At 45.0% G+C, this 18,464-nt stretch overlaps 1 protein-coding gene across 1 annotated transcript; it reads left to right on the top strand.

Moving 5' to 3' along the window:
• The first annotated feature begins 555 nt into the window (after positions 1-555).
• Positions 556-18,232, top strand: LOC306914120 (vang-like protein 2). Its single transcript, XM_079491050.1, has 8 exons — positions 556-784; positions 9,558-9,815; positions 9,965-10,088; positions 11,628-12,238; positions 14,914-15,050; positions 15,493-15,628; positions 16,610-16,859; positions 17,601-18,232. The coding sequence occupies exons 2-8, from the start codon at positions 9,745-9,747 to the stop codon at positions 17,859-17,861; spliced, it is 1,590 nt and encodes a 529-aa protein (XP_079347176.1). The 5' UTR covers positions 556-784; positions 9,558-9,744; the 3' UTR covers positions 17,862-18,232.
• The last annotated feature ends 232 nt before the right edge of the window (positions 18,233-18,464 follow it).

Here is an 18,464-nt window from a genome sequence, read left to right as displayed (position 1 = left end):
TTCAATGTGAGGGGCGGAGCACCGAATGGGGGAGACAGACAGACACAGTGAGGCCATTCATTTGGATTTGAGAGAGTTGGGACACCGTGAAGACTGAAGAGACGGGATTTTCTTTTAAATTTGGGGAAACCCTTCGTCGGTATAGTTCGAACCAGGAAGCGCAGAGCCGTTATAACCATCTGACTAAAAAGTGGACCAAACAACAGAACACAAAGCGCCTTGTAGTCGAAGTAAAGACGAGGGAAACCAACCAGATTTCACTCTTCTTTCTTTGGGCGAAGAGAGGAGGGTCCAAGCAAGCAATAATTATTGTCCCGAGCGTACGACGAGGCACGGCACGACGACGTGTTGTTGCATGTCTTCTTGGGGATTTATATAGCAAGAATTCCACGTATTAAAGTGGAACTGAATTTGCAAACCCAACGGACTTAAGTTTAGTTTCCCAACGCGGCAGCAGCGCTGCAGCGCAGCGGGGCTCCTGTCCTGTGTGACAACAGATGCAGGATGAATCTGATGCGATTGCGTATCAGTCCCGGACGGTGCCTTTGTATGGTCGTTTGATCCTTGTTGAGTTGAAGTTGAAAACGAGCAGATCGTTCTGACTCGAGTTGCAATTGACTCTATAATAATCTCCAGAAGCAGGCGTAACGAGAGGGTGACTTTTTTAAGCGTTTTGGATTTCACTTTGCGTTGTTGTTTGGGTCCTTTGTTGCTCTCAGATAGAGAGTGAGAGAGACGGTGTCCCATTGAATGTTCTTCTTCAGTTCGGGTAGCGCGTTTTAAGGTGAGTTTGTTTCGTAATAACATTGTATTATTGCCGTATCAATGTTCCTTAGTTGTCTGTAGACTAGACATTCCGCCGGGGGGGCAAGTGGACAAAATGCTTCCACTTCCAGGTGATTGATTCGCGTATATTTACATTAGTAAGCTGATATAGCCTACCCACCACTAGGATATGAGAAGATTAAGTTACAGTTTGTATATTCGAAGGGTCTCTTTTCTATTGACTGTATGTATCCACACATTGGTGTTTTACGCACTGTGTGCCAAATGGAATAACAGTTGCAAAAATAAACACTACAGTGCATGCTGTGTGTGCACACGTGAATTGAAAACGTCATATGTTACCGGCGGCAGCGATTCATGCAGAGACACTGTAAACTGTTGCTGTCTGCTCTGCATTCTGCAATGCATAATTTATATACCGGCGCACGGGCGCAGCTGTGTGTGTGTGTCCGTCCGCGCGCGCATAGCCCACCCAGGGATACTATATGTTTAATAAAACATGATGCATGGTTTCAACAGAAATCATGTCATTTTGCAGACTGCAGCAGTTATATGTTCTGCTGGGACTGGGAGGCAGCCAGGGGGTGTCTGTCTGTCGGTGGTGAGAGAGAGAGAGACAGTGCGTAATGGAAAGGCCTCAAAGCCCGGGTTTCGATTTCCTACAGTAGTCACGCTTGGGTCGCTCCGCCACGCCTCACTAGCCCACCGACACCCCCGGGCTTTAGAGGCCCGTGGGTGCGAGCCGTTTTCTCGAGTGAAAGACCAGCAACGTCCGATCACCTGGAAAAGTGAAAATTCCACAACTTTTGGTCGCGTCTTTTCAGCAGTGGTGGTGGAAAAAGTACTCAAATGTTTTACTTAAGTAAAAGTATCAATACTGCAATCAGTGCAATGTAGCACTAGGCTACTCCATTATTTACAAGTAAGCCCAGAATTAAAAATGTACTCGAGTAAAAGTACAAATGTATTGCTCATTTGCTTGGCATCAAAATGTACTTGAAGTACCAAAAGTCGAAAGTACTCACAATGCAGAATGTCCCATTTCAAGTTTACAAATGTCTACAGATATTTTGAAAATAGCCGATGCGGCGCATTGTGAGCTTGTAGATCTACTATTTTCAAATGGCCGAAATGTATATAGAGTTGAAGTGGTTAAGTAAAGTACAAATACCTCAAAATTGTACTTAGTTACGTTCCACCACTGCTTTTCAGAACGCACGCAACACGTGTCCAATATTAGTGCATTAAGGAGTAATATGCAGGGAAATGTAATTGAATCACTTTCGAAAAGGCTTGCAACTAACAAGCAATCAGTGGAATAGATTTTTGTGAGAGGGAATTGACCTTGGATCAAGACTATCATAGATGTATTTTATGGAGTCTGACTGTTTTTGCTTTCGTAGAGATGCTAAAGCACAAGTCAGACTGGATTATTCATCTACAAAGCAAAGCTTTTTACAGTACTGACTTAAGAAGTGGGAATATGTGTGTTGTGTTTGTATTTAGGTTTATCACCATCATATATTGTGGTTTAATAACACTATATGGTAAACATGGAAATTACAAAGTCAAGTACGGGAGCGTTGTTCCACCCTGAGACCTGCCTGCCGGTCTGAGGAAATGGAGAGAATAATAGGAAATTTAATATCCACCACAACACACACTCCCATGACCACTCCTACCATAAATCACCACACACACACACTGGCCTCCTGCTTGGAAAACAATGCATGCCACTGTAGTGTGTGTGTGTGCCTTCCCCCATGACAGGAGGCAACGACATTGCATGTTTATTTTACACCTTTCTGATGTTCTTTGACAACTGTGATATTCACACCAAAGAGAATGACAGAGTAGCCCTAGCCCACCATGTCTGTGTGGACTAGTCTAGGACTATGAGGGTAAATCAGGGGTACTCACACTTTTTTGACCCGAGTGCTACTTTAATAATGACCACTGCCAGTTCTACTGGCCAAAATAATTATTATCCTTTTGCTGGAAATACTTTAAAGTGATAAGACAGGTCAGGAAATAGAGAGGGGGATGGAATTGGTAGGTTTTCTTGTATATAACTTAGTAATGCTACTGACGTTTGTGTGAAACATTCTTGAAAACAAAGTATTGCACTGTGGGTTTAAGCTCTCAGGCCCTTTTTTATGTTAATCATTATCAATCAAGTCACCTTACTTCAGCTGTTACTTCCTGACCTTGCTGACACACCCCCCAACGCTCCGTCTCGTTGTATTTGGCCAAAAATTATACAATTTTTAATATATTTATGGCAAATAATCACGGAATGTCACTGCACTGAGAGACATGCAGCTGCTGTATACTCCCACAGCTGCTCTATACATCTCTTTGTTTACCAGATTTTGCCGTTTGTGTTAAATAACACCAAAAAAACACCATTACCCTTTTCATGTCACGCACCCCATAGAGGACATTTGCGCACCACAAGGGGTGCACGCACCACAGTTTGGGAATCCCTGCCTTAATTCAAGTGATAGATTATATATATTTTAGGTCGTGCTCTACCTATCTGCCTTTGTGATCTATTGGTGGATCACGATCGCCCCCCCCCCTCTAAATTGGTAATTTCTAGTATGAGCCTCTACAGTGATCTGGGGATGAGCAGCTCAAAATCTGATTTGACTTCAGTGATTTTAGTCACTGCCATCCTGGTGGGCCTCATTAAACGCGTTTGTCTGGTTTGACTGCTGCTGCGGATCCTCAACATTATTAAACAAGACTCTTACTACTACTGAGAGTGCGGATGTTATTCTCTTCCTATACGTTCTCTTTGAATCTGCACCCAGCACACGTCACTCTGAACCCTTAAAGACTGTCTGAGTTGAGCATGCCTTTCCCCCCGAAGGGCCTCATGAAGCCTCATCTTTCTTGATGTTTTCAGCATTCAGTCTTCCTTGATGTTTAGGGGTTGATGACCATTGTATTTCACCATTTGTTTGAACATCATCCTCAGATGATGTATAATCTGAATCCTCATGATCGTGTGTGTGTGTGTGTGTGTGTGTGCACGCGCGCGACTGCATATGACATATACCCAGGCTGACGTAACTAAGTGACGTCACCTTTCAAGGTTGGTATATAAGGTCAATAACGGGTCTAAAGGATTTAGAACAGCAGTTGTAATAGACATTAGTTAGTAGCAGTACTTGCGTGCTCTGCTTGCGCACAAGTAGGCCATGTATGGCCTCGACAGAGTGCATTTCTAGTTTGTAATGTATTAAAATAGACAGTAGCAGGCGCGGATTAAGAATGGAACTTATAGCTTGCATGGCCCTGTGTGAGACTATTTCAGCTGTTGCCTCTGTCAAAACTGTATTCAACGCAACACAGGAACCCCAGCTAGTGTTTTTGGTCATCCGACAGTTAACCACTCAGTGGGAGGAGACTCAAAAATAGCAAATCCAGCGTCGGGGAGCAGCCTTATAACTCGGAGCAGCGGCGATAGTGCTGGCGGTGCGCTAAACTCATGTACGTTGACGTTCATTCACTGGGCGTGCAAATGCAAAAAGTGTCGTTCTTGATTGTGTTACGTGAGCGTGCATGGGGCCTTTTGATTTGGTGTAGCGCCAGGGCCCCCGGATGGGTTCATTCGGCACTGGACCTCCGACAGGGTTCCAAAATAGGCCACAAACAGCATGACTCTGAAAATGAGTGGCATAATCATTATGCCATCAACATGGACATTTCTTCTGTGATTGACAGCTTCAGTAGCCTATGTTACTTACAAGTCAATGGCACATTGCCAGCATACATTTCCCTCTGGTATAATAGAGTGGGGCATTGGTCTTGTGAGAGAGACACTAATGAACCAGAGCTAATTTCCTGCATCATACACTGGGGAGTTTAATTTGGCTCCCCGATCAAGATAATTTCCCTTTATAATCAGACAATTAACAGTTTGCTGACGACTTGGGACTGCAGGCATTGACCTCGAGTAATTTCTTGACATCTTTAGGTCCATCATTTATATTGTGGGCTTTTGGAGTAAAAACCCCATGAAGACCGACGTTGAATATTGCTGGTAAAATGTTCTATTCTGTATGTAGTAGCAGAACAGTGTGGTTTGTCTGTTTGGAGAACCAAATGGTAATAATTGAGAAACCTAATGGAGCATGTTTTACTGAATGTCCCTGGCATTGGGCGCAGCCAGCAGAAGACTCGTTTATAAGCCCCCCGGACATTGCATGTGCTCCAATTCCAGAAATAGCATTAAAATAACTCGATGAGCAACATGCCAAGAAGCTGTTGTGAGAGCTGGGCTTGGTCTGGGTGTACATCCAGTCACAAAGGTCATATTTTTTAAATTAATCCAATTAACAATAAAAATCACACCCGTGTGAAGTGAGGGGAGATCTTATTATCATAAATCATCTCATTCCAGCAAATCAGAATTTGCGTCCTCACCTTCGTCCATTCATTTTCAATGGGATTTAATGTTTGTGTAGGACAAAGTTTGTGTGACTTAGCACAAACACCAAAAGCTGGACATAGAATACAAAATAAGTTTCCAACAAATGTAATACTCGTTAATTAGTTTTTCTGGAGGTAATGTAGGCTAAGGAGTGAGCCACCTCGCGTCCTTCCTATAGTGTTCACTGAGAGTTACACATATGCAATAGCGGCGGGTACTGTCTATGTCTATGACATAGAGTCATAGACCCTGACTTTGATTACATAGACTCTATGGAATCAAAGTCAGGACTAAAGATTTCTGCAGTGTAGTTGATATATGTGACACACACATGACCACTTGTAAACACATGACCATGTGTTTACGAGTACACGATGGCACTCCCACACAAACTTAAGCACGCATGCACAAACAGTAGTGTTTATTATGAGGGGTGTGTGCTGCACATATGGCCATGTCTGTGTGCATTTTCTGTGTGTGTGCGTGTGCAAGCATACGATGCACGGCACGCACGTGTATCCATGGCTGGCTTCATGCATGCATGTAGCATGTGTGTGTGTGTGCACGCTGTCGCTATAATAATAATATCTGGGACTTATATAGCGCTTTTCATGACACTCAAAAGACGCATTACATGTGTGGGGGCCAGGGGGGAACAAGAAAGAGGACAACTTTCAAGTTTAAAAGCACATCAGCTTGGAAATGTCTATAATCGAATATCTTGTGTCTCACTCACATGGAACCCATTAAACATCCAAAAAGCAGTTGTTGTCCAGAGTCAGACTAGGAACATATCATGCTGCCTGGGAAGAGAGTGAGAGACAGAGGGAGACAGAAATAGTGAGCGCGAGGTGGTTATGGTCGTTAGGGTCTATTAGATTAGGATTATTTAGATCGAGGAAAGTACCTGTCTGATGATCCACGCACTGTGCTGTCCAGCTCAGAAACGCACACATTGTGGGGACCACAGGTTGAATGGGGAGGGGGGCTAGCCTCACGTAGCGATACTAATATCACTATGCGTGGATATTAGTCTTCCTGGTGCGATATGCATTGCAAAGGCAGATGAAGGCTGGCTACGCGAGGCTAGAGGGGGGCAGTAAAAGTCGAGGGACTTCAAGAAAGGTGCAGTCACAGACTTTTAGGCCTGACCTCGATTAATCGAATAGTCGACGAATCAATCGAGGGAGTCTTAGTCGATTCATGATTTTTTCTTTCTTTCTTTTTTTTTAGTCGACTATATAGGCAACATTTGGCTAATAAGATTTGGCTATATCCTTAGTTGAGGACAGCCCTATTTTCTGTTGTTACAATACGTTTTAAATGGCTCAATATTCTGATTGCAATAGTTGGTATAAGAGTGTTTGTAACAGGGGTCTCCCAGTCATTTTCTGTTGACGGAAAAAGCATGTTCACGTCAGGAATCAGGATACCAATTTTCTCCAGTCAAGAGGGAGAACTCGCACAGGAACACGCAGGATGAACAAGTGAAATTGGAAGTGACGACTCAAAGAAATGAGCAGAAAATGTAAACTGGACCGCCTAATAAAATCGAAGCTGATAAATGGGTACTTTTCCCCATATTGGATGAAACGGGCAACCCACCTGAAAATGTAATTGTCTGTTTAAAGAGCTTGAGAGACGGGAGACCCCTGTTACTGAGCAAACACTGCACTGTAGCAATGATTACTAACAGAACAAAGCTTTTCACACAAAAACCCTTTGTTTTAAGTAACCAAACAATATCACCTACTACACCACTTTCATGTGAACTGTCTCAGTGTGTGTCAGTAGTCTGTGTTTGTGGTGGGGGAGGGGGGCTACAGGCCTAGACGGGGGGGGGGGGGGTGTTCCCATGGTAACCCCCCTCCCCATAGACTCCCATTCATTCCCATTGTGATGGTGGTGCTCTGTTGCCCCTAGAGACCACAGGGATGGTAGGAGAATGTGGTGTGTGTGTGTGTGTGTGTGTGTGTGCGCGCGCGTGCGTGCCCACGTGCATGTGTCACCGAAAGGCAGGAATGCACATTTGGGAGTGGATGAGAGGCAAGCTCACGCGAAATAAATTAGATCTAATTTTTCTTTATTGTGTAACGCTGCTGTGTGTGTGTGTGTGTGTGTGTGTGTGTATGCGTGCGTGCTTGCGTGCTTGCGTGCTTGCGTGCGTGTGCAAGAGAGACTGAGGTGGGCTGTTTTATCCTTTAATATAATTTCAAAAGAACATATTACACAGAACAGACCCATTTGAACTGTTAACTAACTGGGTCTGTTCCTGTGCAAGCAGAACATTGAGAGAGATTGCAGTCTCCCATGCATGCACACGGTGGCCATTTACACTTACGTCATCCTCGAAGGGCACACACACACTCGTGCACACACACACACACACACACACACACGCACACGCGTGCACACACATACACACACACACACACAGAGTATTTTGTGTCATTCAGAGGCTCTTGTTTTATCCAGAGCCTGTCTGATGTGACAAATTACATCTCTCCTTTCTCCTCCTCCTCCTCTTTCTGCATGTCTCCTCTCACTTCGACACTCTCTCTCTCTCTCTCACTCTCTCTCTCTCTCTCTCTCTCTCTCTCTCTCTCTCTCTCTCTCTCTCTCTCCCTCTCTCCCTCTCTCCCGGCAACCTTCCTCCTTCTCTTCTAGTTTCCCTCTACCTCTACCTCTTCTTTCTCACTCAGGGGTAGAGTGGCTTGATGGTAACCGCAAGGTTGCCAGTTCGAACCCGGGCTCCCCCAGAGTTAGTGTCGAAGGGTCGTTGAGCAAGACACTAAACCCCTAATTGCTCCTGATGTGCTGGTTGGTGCCTTGCATGGTTTCCGCTGCCATCGGTGTATGAATGTGTGTGTGAATGGGTGAATGTAATGCACAATCTATGTAAAGCACCTTGGATAAAGGAGCTATATAAATGCACCATTTTTATACTCCCAATCACCCCAACATCCAACACACGTGACATCCCCCCCCTCTCACACACACACACACACACACACACACACACACCTCCCCTACACCCTCGCCCCTCCTCCTCTACCCTATCTCTCATGCTCCATCTTGCACCCCCCCTCCCCTCTTTTCTTCTCTCAGGCTTGGTTCTCCTCCCCCTTCTTCTTATCCCCTCTCTTCTCCCCCAACACCCCCATATAGTAGCTGCTACTTCGGTGGCAGCTAATGGGGATCCATCTGAATAAAGAATACATACCGCACCCCTCGCTCCAGCACCTAGGTCTGGGCGATAAGACTTCAATTCAGTTTAATGATTTAAAGCTTTTGCTCGAATACGATAAATTAATGATTACAAAAAAGAATGTATAGTGAAAATAGCAGATACAGGCTCACAATGCGACATGCTGTGAGCTTGTAGATCGGCAATTGTTTTATGGCGTACACCATCAGTGATGTAAATAGGTTTTCAATGTAATGAGTCCCGGGATGCAGGGATGGTCTTTTAGATGAGTCACAGGGACATTTTTTGAGTCCCACTTCAACGACGTTAGGAGTCATATTTTGCCATTTTTACAAATTACCATTTATAATGTGGTTATATTCATGTAGAAAACAGAATAAATTATTATTATAACTAAAGCTAGCAAAATACACTAGAATAAAAAACAGTACAGTAGTGCATCCCGTGGATGCAGAAGTCGTTGTTTTATTGCGTCCCTTAACTATAAACTGCGTTTTGGGATGCAAAATGCACCCTATTTTAATCTCTGCACCATCATTGTACGACGAAGTACTGGGTTATAATAATCGATTTGTCAATTATAAAAAAAAATCTATAATACAATCTTCGTTGATACAGTTTAAGAACACAAACAACTACTTCTCAGTTATTCGGTTTTAAATCGGTTATTGGTTCTAAACTCAGTGGTTTTCAACCAGTGGTCCTTGAGGGGGTTCCAGGTGGTACACAGCTAAATGATGGAGAGTTGGTAACCAAATGGATCCTGATAGATCTTTAACTCTTGAGTGTAAAATGAAACCAAATGTACCCTTTACAGGTCTATTTGTTTTCATTTTACATTCTCAAGAGTTACATTATTGTTAAACATCTGCATTACTTAATTTAATCTACACAAGAAAGTAGAAGAATTGTTATTTCGATCAATCTATCTCTCCTATGGTACCAACATCAATACAGCATGGAAATGTGGACATATTCTTTAGTTTGGGGTCTGCAAGCCGGCTAAATGTAATCAAATTGTGGTCCGTGGCTCAAATGCGGAATAAATACTGGGCCTTGATATGAAAAGTGTTTAAAAGCACTGGTTTAAGTAATCTATTTTGGCATTCATTTTGCACACAGGCACTACTCCAGCACCTCCAAGATAGATTCCCTCAGGAGTAAAGTGGAGCTGCTGCGCCTCCCTCTGCCTCTCTCCAAGTCCATCGAGCAGAAGAAGAAGGAGAGTCAGCTGAGGGTCGCGCTCGGAGAGAAGGGCGGAGGAGGAGTTGGGGCCCGCAAGCTCCGCCCACCGCCGCCAGCCTCTGACATGGACAACGAGTCGACGTACTCCAGCTACTCCTACAAGTCTTCCCACTCCCGGAGCTCCCGGAAACCCAGGTAAAGGCCAAACCGCACCAAAGGGTCGAGACGGGAAGAGACGTTTTTAATAACAATCAAACCCCATAAATTCAAATAACTGTATAATTACAATTTCTACTTCATTATAATTGTGTATTGTGTGTGTGTGTGTGTGTGTGTGTGTGTAGGAGTCACAAGCAGCATCGCTCTAAGAGCCGAGATGGCAGCAGCATCCGCGGGGACAAGTCTGTCACCATCCAGGCCCCCGGAGAACCCCTGCTGGACACAGAGTCCACCAGAGGAGACGACAGGGTCAGAGTTCATGCTCAGTAGCACATTTTTCAAACAACTTCTTTTCTTTTGGCTTTTCCCTTCAAGGGTCGCAGCGAATCATCTGCCTCCATCTCACCCTGTCCTCCGCCCCCTCTTCTCTCACACCAACTAACTTCATGTCCTCTTTCACTACATCCATAAATCTTCTCTTCAGTCTTCCTCTAGGCCTGCCTGGCAGGCCTGGCAGTTCCAACCTCAACATCCTTCTACCGATATACTCACTATCCCCCCTCTGTACGTGTCCAAACCATCTCTTTATCTCCAAAACATCTGACATGCGCTGTCCCTCTGATGTACTCGTTCCTGATCCTACCCATCCTTGTTACTCCCAGAGAGAGGGAACCTCAACATTTTAGTCTCTGCTGCCTCCAGCTCTGCTTCCTGTCTTTTCCTCAGTGCGACTGTCTAAACCATAAAACATAACTATTGCTGGTCTCACCACCGTCTTGTACACCTTCCCTTTCATTCTTGCTGATACTTTCCTATCACACATGGCACTTTTACCCACCCATTCCAACCTGCATGCACTCGTTTCTTGACCTCTTTTTCCACACTCTCCATTGAAGCATCTAAAATCGCAGATGTACAAGCTCGAAGTGACATGCTATGAGCTTATAGATCTGCTATTTCTGAATAGCCAATGCCGGTTTTAATGGGCTAATCTTCTCTGCATGGGCTGTTTCCTTTTAGTTTTGCAGACTTCCTTTGTTACTTTTTACTCTTTCATCACTTCATCATCTTTTTTTCTTACTTCATCATAGTAACTTGTGTACCGTGTGTATGAAAAAGATAACATCCTGCTCTCAACTGTCATCCTTGTGTGCTGCTAGCCTTTGGTTTACTGTGTCCCGATAAAGATCCTAAAATGTAACGTCACACAACAAAAGACACAGAGCTGGTATTTCCATAGAAAGTTGTAGAAAGTTAAAGGGAAACACGTCACACATGATGAATCTACAGTAGGTAGTCTCCTGTTTCTGTAGTGTTAGGCATGCGGGAGACATGGCTCTAGTATGTCGCAGGGACGTGTCCCTATTCAACCCTTGATGCTGAGAAATAGAAATCTTCTATTCTCCACACCACAATGGAGGAGAAAAAACGAAACAATTATTATTACTATGGTCACAACAACCTGGCATAATTCTCTGTGCACATGGAAAGGTTTTAACTTCCTTTTTTATACGTAACTAATAGACTATGTTAACCTATTTTGTGGCGGGAACCCCTTTTGGTGTTAGCATTATGTTATGCTTTAGCTATTGAAAAATAGCAGATCTACAAGCTCATAGCGTGCCACCGAGTGGCGCGCTATGAGCTTGTAGAGCTTGTAGGTCTGCTATTTTTGAAAAATCGAAGAACGACTGACATAGAAACATAGCTTTTTTAGAAAACTGTCAGGATGTAGAAGACATTTTTTTAATCTGATCTCAGGTCAAAATGGGTTAATTCCAACCTTTCTCTGCCTTAAGCACGCCTTCCTAAATCCTCTCTCTTCCATCTTCCCCCCCTAAACTAAAGGATGACAACTGGGGCGAGACCACCACGGTGGTGACGGGCACGTCTGTGGACAGCGTGTCCAACGAGGACCTGACACGCCTCTCCAAGGACCTGGAGGAGTCGTCGCCGCTGGAGTGCCGGCAGCGCTTCCTGGGCCCGGCGCTGGCCGCCGTCCTGGGCCTGTTCGCCCTGCTCACGCCGCTGGCCTTCCTGGCCCTGCCGCAGCTGCTGTGGCGCGAAACGCTGGAGCCCTGCGGGACGCCGTGCGAGGGCCTGTACGTCTCGCTGGCCTTCAAGCTGCTCGTGCTCCTGATCTCCACGTGGGCGCTGTTCCTGAGGCCGCCGCGCGCCACCCTGCCGCGCCTCCACGCCTTCCGCTGCCTGCTGGCGGCGCTGGTGTTCCTGTTCGTGGCGTCCTACTGGCTGTTCTACGGCGTGCGCGTGCTGGAGCCCCGCGAGCGCGACTACCGCGGCATCGTGGGCTACGCGGCCTCCCTGGTGGACGCGCTGCTCTTCGTCCAGTACCTGGCGCTGGTGCTGCTGGAGGTCAGGCACCTGCAGCCCGCCTTCTGCCTCAAGGTGGTGAGGACCACCGACGGAGCCAGCCGCTTCTACACCGTGGGCCATCTCAGGTTAGCCGAAGGGAGGGAGGGGGAGACCCCATGGATTAATACGTTCTCCGATTTCAGTCATTTGGATTCCATAGAAGCCAGCATGTCTTCTGTGAAAGCATGCTGTGAACGTGTTGTGTGTTGCTTGTAGATCGTTAGTTATTTTAAGAGGGAAAGAGTTTTTGAAGTGATCAAACTAACAATAGAATCCAAGTTTAGAAGCTTCTACCATAGACATGGTCTCATAAATGTCATAAAAGCAAAGAGGTTGAGAGCTGCTCAGATGGTTATGATGAGGGCTTGTTTGTGGGGGGCGGGGGGAGGGGGAAGTTAGGGGTTCATTGTTATGCTCAGGCCAAGGACACTTCAACACATAGCCGAGGCTGGACCGCGAACCGCGTGCGCGCGCGTGTGTGTGTGTGTGTGTGTGTGTGTGTGTGTGTGTGTGTGTGTGTGTGTGTGTGTGTGTGTGTGTGTGTGTGTGTGTTTAATTGCAGGTTTATGTTTCTTACTGCCTGCCATGTTTTTGAAGTATTGGCGTTCTGAAGGGCAATTTTAGAAAATATGGTCATACTCATGGTGGTATCAATAATCCATTATGTGCTTTGGTTTCATACTTTTTGTGACCATCTCATGTCATCTGATCTCCTATTGTCTTTGTACCTACTAGTTCTGAAGGGAAAAAGAACAAATAAAACAACAATGTATAGTGGAGTTGAAACATTAGTCTATGCTACACTGCTGCTGGTCTGCAGAGACACCCCTGTGGTTCACTGTCTGTAGCTGACTACTCCTTGACCACACCCTGTGGTCATGATACAGTGGTTTGCTAGTTCCTGCACACACACACACACACACATGTCAGGGGTTGACACTAAGGTCTCGGAGGCACTTGCCCGTCGGGCAAGAGCAGGTCATGTTCTACTTGCCCAAAGGTCATGCCCATTGCCCACTTGCCCGTAGTAAATCATCCATTATAATATGATAGATCAAATTTGTAATTACAGTTCAATTTAACACTTATTCTTTTACTTTCTGGGACTGCGATAAAATATGTCACACCTCCATTGTTATGCCAAATACCTACTATGAATATAACCATGGGTTCACACTTGTTAATTTATATTTAGTGAAAACAGCACATTGTAAACAGTGCTCTTATTTAACATTCCACAGACCAGAAGACAGGGCACTCTGGCCACGGTCAGGAGTTTAGACAGACATCTCTAGGCGGTTGCGTCCCTTCTCAAAACGAGCACAGGTCGGGGCAACCTGACAGAAAGTTTTATTTACCTGCTGGGGGCAGGTGGGCAATCCTTAGTGTCAACGCCTGCATGTTTAGAGGAACCGCATTGTTGTTTCTGATGTGCAGGGTGCTCACAGCAAACAGTTAATAGGAAAGTATGAGCCATGCCCATGATGAGTAATTACGGTCTGCTGTCTAGTGTGTGCAGTACTGTGTCTAAATGTGTGTTACTGGAACTGACTATATGCGAGAGATAGTTACTGGAAATTCTGTATATGCGAGGGATAGCACTGTAAGTCTCTGTGTAGCCTGCTTGCACACAGTTAGGATATTTTAAAGTTCAGTCATCACTGAATTAGGTATGACAGACACGCATACTTAATATGTGTGTTTGTGCGTCTGATTGTGTGACTGTTATGTCCTTATAGGGGGACATTAGATAATTGACACTGGGTGAAAAAAATGGGTTGCAGAATCGTGGGATAAAAATAAATAAAAACCATTATTTCATTAAACACAACATGAGACATTATTTAGGATAGTTGCTCTATTGCCCACACCTTTAAAATGGCACTGTTCCAGATCAGTTCCAAGCACATGTTACCTTTTGATACCACCTGGCATTTATACATACCCAGCATCTATTCTAAACCATACCTAGCATCTATATCAATGCCATACCTGGCATCTATCTACTGTATAGACCTTGTCCTACCAGACCTATTACCTAGCATCTATAGTAGCATACACCTATGTATGCCATAGTTAGCAATGCATCTATACCATATAGTGCTGCACGATTCTTGCTCAAATGTGATTCTTGGTTTTCCTCCAAAAGAATTGAGATCACGATTCTCACACAAAAATTATCATTTTTTCCATTAAATTATTTATTGTCTTTAGTCTGTAGTTGCTGAACATTAATACATTCAAAATGTTGGACCACCTGTGGCATTAATAAACAGACAACATCAAAGCTTGACTTAAACCTCTCTTAAAGTCTCTCTCTTGTAGCAAAAAATATAAGAGTTGGACAGCCAACTAGTGCTGCATGATTCTTGCTCAAATTTTGAAATGAGATCGCATAGGTGTCTGAATCTAGATCTCACTCTTTGTTCGATTAATTGTTCGATTAGCACTAACGCCATACCCTGAAGAAGGCAGTTGGTTTCTCATTCTCTGCGTCCTAATAAATATTCGGCACTTTGGATATCAGTGTCCACTGATAGCGGCCACTCTTTTGTCTTTTTAAGACTTACTTTTTTTGATTTTTCTGCCATGTGCTGGCACCACTACTAAGACTATAGCAGACTCCTGCACAACACTAATGCATACCTTGCACCTGTACCATAACTAGCATCTACATTCTACACAAATGTCTAGCATCTGTTAAAATGGTCAACAAGGAGTAAGTGTTGACACCATTGTTGTTCTCTGTTGTTCCATGCAGCATCCAGCGGGCTGCGGTCTGGGTTCTGGAGCAGTACTACAGCGACTTCCCAGTCTACAACCCTGCCTTGCTCAATCTGCCAAAGTCCATCCTCACAAAGAAGATGACCGGCTTCAAGGTCTACAACCTCGGGGAAGGTGAGCCATGCTTTATTCTCTTCTAAAGATTTTTTTAGGGTGTAGGGGGTGGGGCTTTTTCTGCCTTTATTGATAGGTATATACTAGTCTGAAAGGAAATGGGGGGCTGACACGCAGCAAAGGTCGTCGGGAGTCGGAATCGGGATTTGCAGAACTGGGTCCCCAGTTCAGTATTATTTTGGGAGGATCGCAGCCTGAAAAGTTTGGGATTTCTTGCACTTTTTATGTTCCTGTCTATCTACTCTCACTTAGGGATATCCTCTCATTTAGGGATCTGTGCATGACTGACCAAAATAAAAAATAACAAATGTCACTGTCCCTGGGACAGATTTTCTTCTTTATTTTTTGTATTTACAAATCCTCCATTAATATTCATATGCTCAGATCCATAATTTAGCAGGTTTGAGCTAAAGTAGTAAAACGTCTTCATTTGTATCTGCAGAGAGCAGCACCAACAACTCCACGGGTCAGTCCAGAGCCATGATCGCCGCCGCTGCTCGCAGAAGAGACAACTCCCACAACGAGTTTTACTACGAGGAGGCTGACCTGGACCGCAGAGTCCGCAAACGCAAGGCCAGGTAGGGAGAACGCACACACACACACGTGTGCACGCACACACTCACACACGCACGCACGCACTCACACACGCATGCACGCACGCACTCTCACACACACACACACAGAAGCAGTGTTACACAATAAAGAAAAATTTGATCTAATTTATTTCGCGTGAGCTTGCCTCTCATCCACTCCCAAATGTGCATTCCTGCCTTTCGGTGACACATGCACGTGGGCACGCACGCACGCACGCACGCACGCACGCACGCACGCACGCACGCACGCACGCACGCACGCACACACACACACACACACACACACACACACACACACACACACACACACACACACACACACACACACACACACACACATTTTCGTATTGGTTTTAATTCAAAGTGAGCAAAAGTGTAAAAATCCACGAGAGAATCCATCCAGAGTCACAACATGTAAAATTGTCTTTATGTCCAGTTTATGCACGTTGTTTTTTTTAGAACAGTGGTTCTCAAAGTGGGTGGTAGGTCTTTCACTCTGAGAGTGTACAAATGGACCACGAAGAGTCCATCTGGTTCTTGAAATGTAAAAGTTTGAGAACCACTGTTTTAGAGGATGCTCTTATACAGAGTGACTTACAAAGCGCCATGTGCATTTATCAAACAACAAAAGGGGTAAAAAAATAAAAATAGGGATGTAACGATACATTTTAACAGCAATACGATACGTACCACGATACATGGTTGAAGATACGATACATGGACGATATTGGTTCATTATGGTGATCCGATTCAATGATTTAAAATCGATCAGTCCACACATCAGACAATGTTTGTTTCGTAGGAGTGCAAAGTCAGTCACAGTTCTCTCTCTCACACACATACACACAAAACCCCCAAATATCATCTGTGATTTGAACCCCTGTCAGCTACATGAGAAAGTTCCCATCCCTTCACAGACGCATCATGTGCACACACACATATAGACACTGTCCTTTCTCCTCCCAGGCTGGTGGTGGCAGTAGAGGAGGCCTTCACCCACATCAAGCGGCTCCAGGAGGACGAGGTGGCTGGCATGTCCCCTCCCAAAAACCCGCGGGAGGCGATGGACCCGCGGGAGGCTGCCCAGGCCATCTTCGCCCCCATGGCCCGCGCCATGCAGAAGTTCCTGAGGACCACGCGGCAGCAGCCCTACCACAGCATGGAGAGCATCATCAACCACCTGCAGTTCTGCATCACCCACAACATGACCCCCAAGGTGAGGAGAGACATTTCATGGATTTGGCCCCCATATGAAAATATTTAGTGGATCCTCCTATACAGGATTTGTGTTGTTAAAAATCTTCAAAGATATTCAATTTGTGAGGGGCGCTAGCCCCCTCCTGTGTCCAGCTTTTAGTGTGCGTGTAAACACAAACGTCCCAACACAAACATTAAATGCCATTGAGATGATGTATGATGATAAGAGCGCCCCTCACTTCACACAGGTGTGATTTTTATTTTCTATATATATATTCTTTGAGGGCCCCTCCTATGTGGAGCTTTTAGTGTATGTAACCCAATTTATGTGAGCTTATAGATCGGCTATTTTCAAATAGTCAATATATGACATTTTTAAGTGGTGCATGTGTTCTCACATTATGCTCAAACTGCACCTTTCTAAACTAAATTTGTTGTATATATGGAACACAGCCTCAAATTGCACTTTTTTAAACTAAATTGTAGGGAACATAGCCTACTGTGAAGCTGTTCACAAAAAGTGTTACCTAACTTTGCTACTACAGTGAAAACATGCACATGTACATATGTTACTATTTTTTTACTCTTTGAATTTCTTGCACTCTTTATCCTATCCCTGTGCTTGCTGTGTTTTTGTTGTTTTTAATGTTATGTTATCTATGCTGCTGCATTGTCTGAAGGAAGCCAAACAAAAATAAGTTTTACTCTTATGTACCTGTACACAAGATGTAACAATAAAGTACAACCCCCCCTCCCCCAGGCTTTCCTCGAACGCTACCTCACGCCTGGCCCCACCCTGCAGTACCAGAAGGAGAACGACAGGGGGCGCCATTGGACGCTGGTGAGCGAGGAGCCGGTGACAGCCGCCCTGCGACAGGAGCAGGTCTTCTCGCTGAGGCGCCTCGACTTCTCCCTGGTCGTCACGGTGACGCCCCTCCCCTTCCTGCGGCTGGGGGAGGAGTTCATCGACCCCAAAAGCCACAAGTTTGTCATGAGGCTGCAGTCAGAGACATCCGTGTAGGAGGCGAGAGAGAGAAGGCGCAGGAGAGAGGAGAGAGGAGGGGGGCGGATTTGAGATTACGAGCCTTAGTAGTAGGCGGGCGGGAGGGAGGAAGGAAGTGTGCTATGGTGTAGATCAGTGGTTTTCAACCCTTTTCACGTCAAGGCCCATCATTTATGCTGCATTTGAGCAACGGACCGCCCTTTGATGACATTCAGCCTCTCAGACCCCCAAACTAAAGAATGTGTACACATTTTCATGCTGTATTGATGTTGGTACCATTTGGAGAGATAACAGGCAAACGTTGATCAAAGTAATGATTCTACATTATCTAATTATGTAGACTTCTTGTAAATTACCTTAAGTAATGCAAGTGTTTAACGATAATTTAATTCTTGAGAGCGTAAAATGAAACCAAATGGACCTATACGGGTCCATTTGGTTTCATTTGACGCTTTCAAGAGTTAAACATCTATAAGGCTCCATTTGGTTACCAACTCTCCATCATTTAGCTGGGGACCACCTGGAACCCCCTCAAGGACCACTGGTGGTCCCCGGACCACTGGTTGAAAACCACTGGTGTAGATACACACACAGGCCAAACGGTTGCTTGTGAGTGGTCGT

The sequence above is a fragment of the Electrona antarctica genome, assembly GCF_951216825.1.
Source record: "Electrona antarctica genome assembly, chromosome: 21".
Taxonomy (NCBI): Eukaryota; Metazoa; Chordata; class Actinopteri; order Myctophiformes; family Myctophidae; genus Electrona; species Electrona antarctica.
This window is presented reverse-complemented; position numbering and strand designations above follow the sequence as displayed.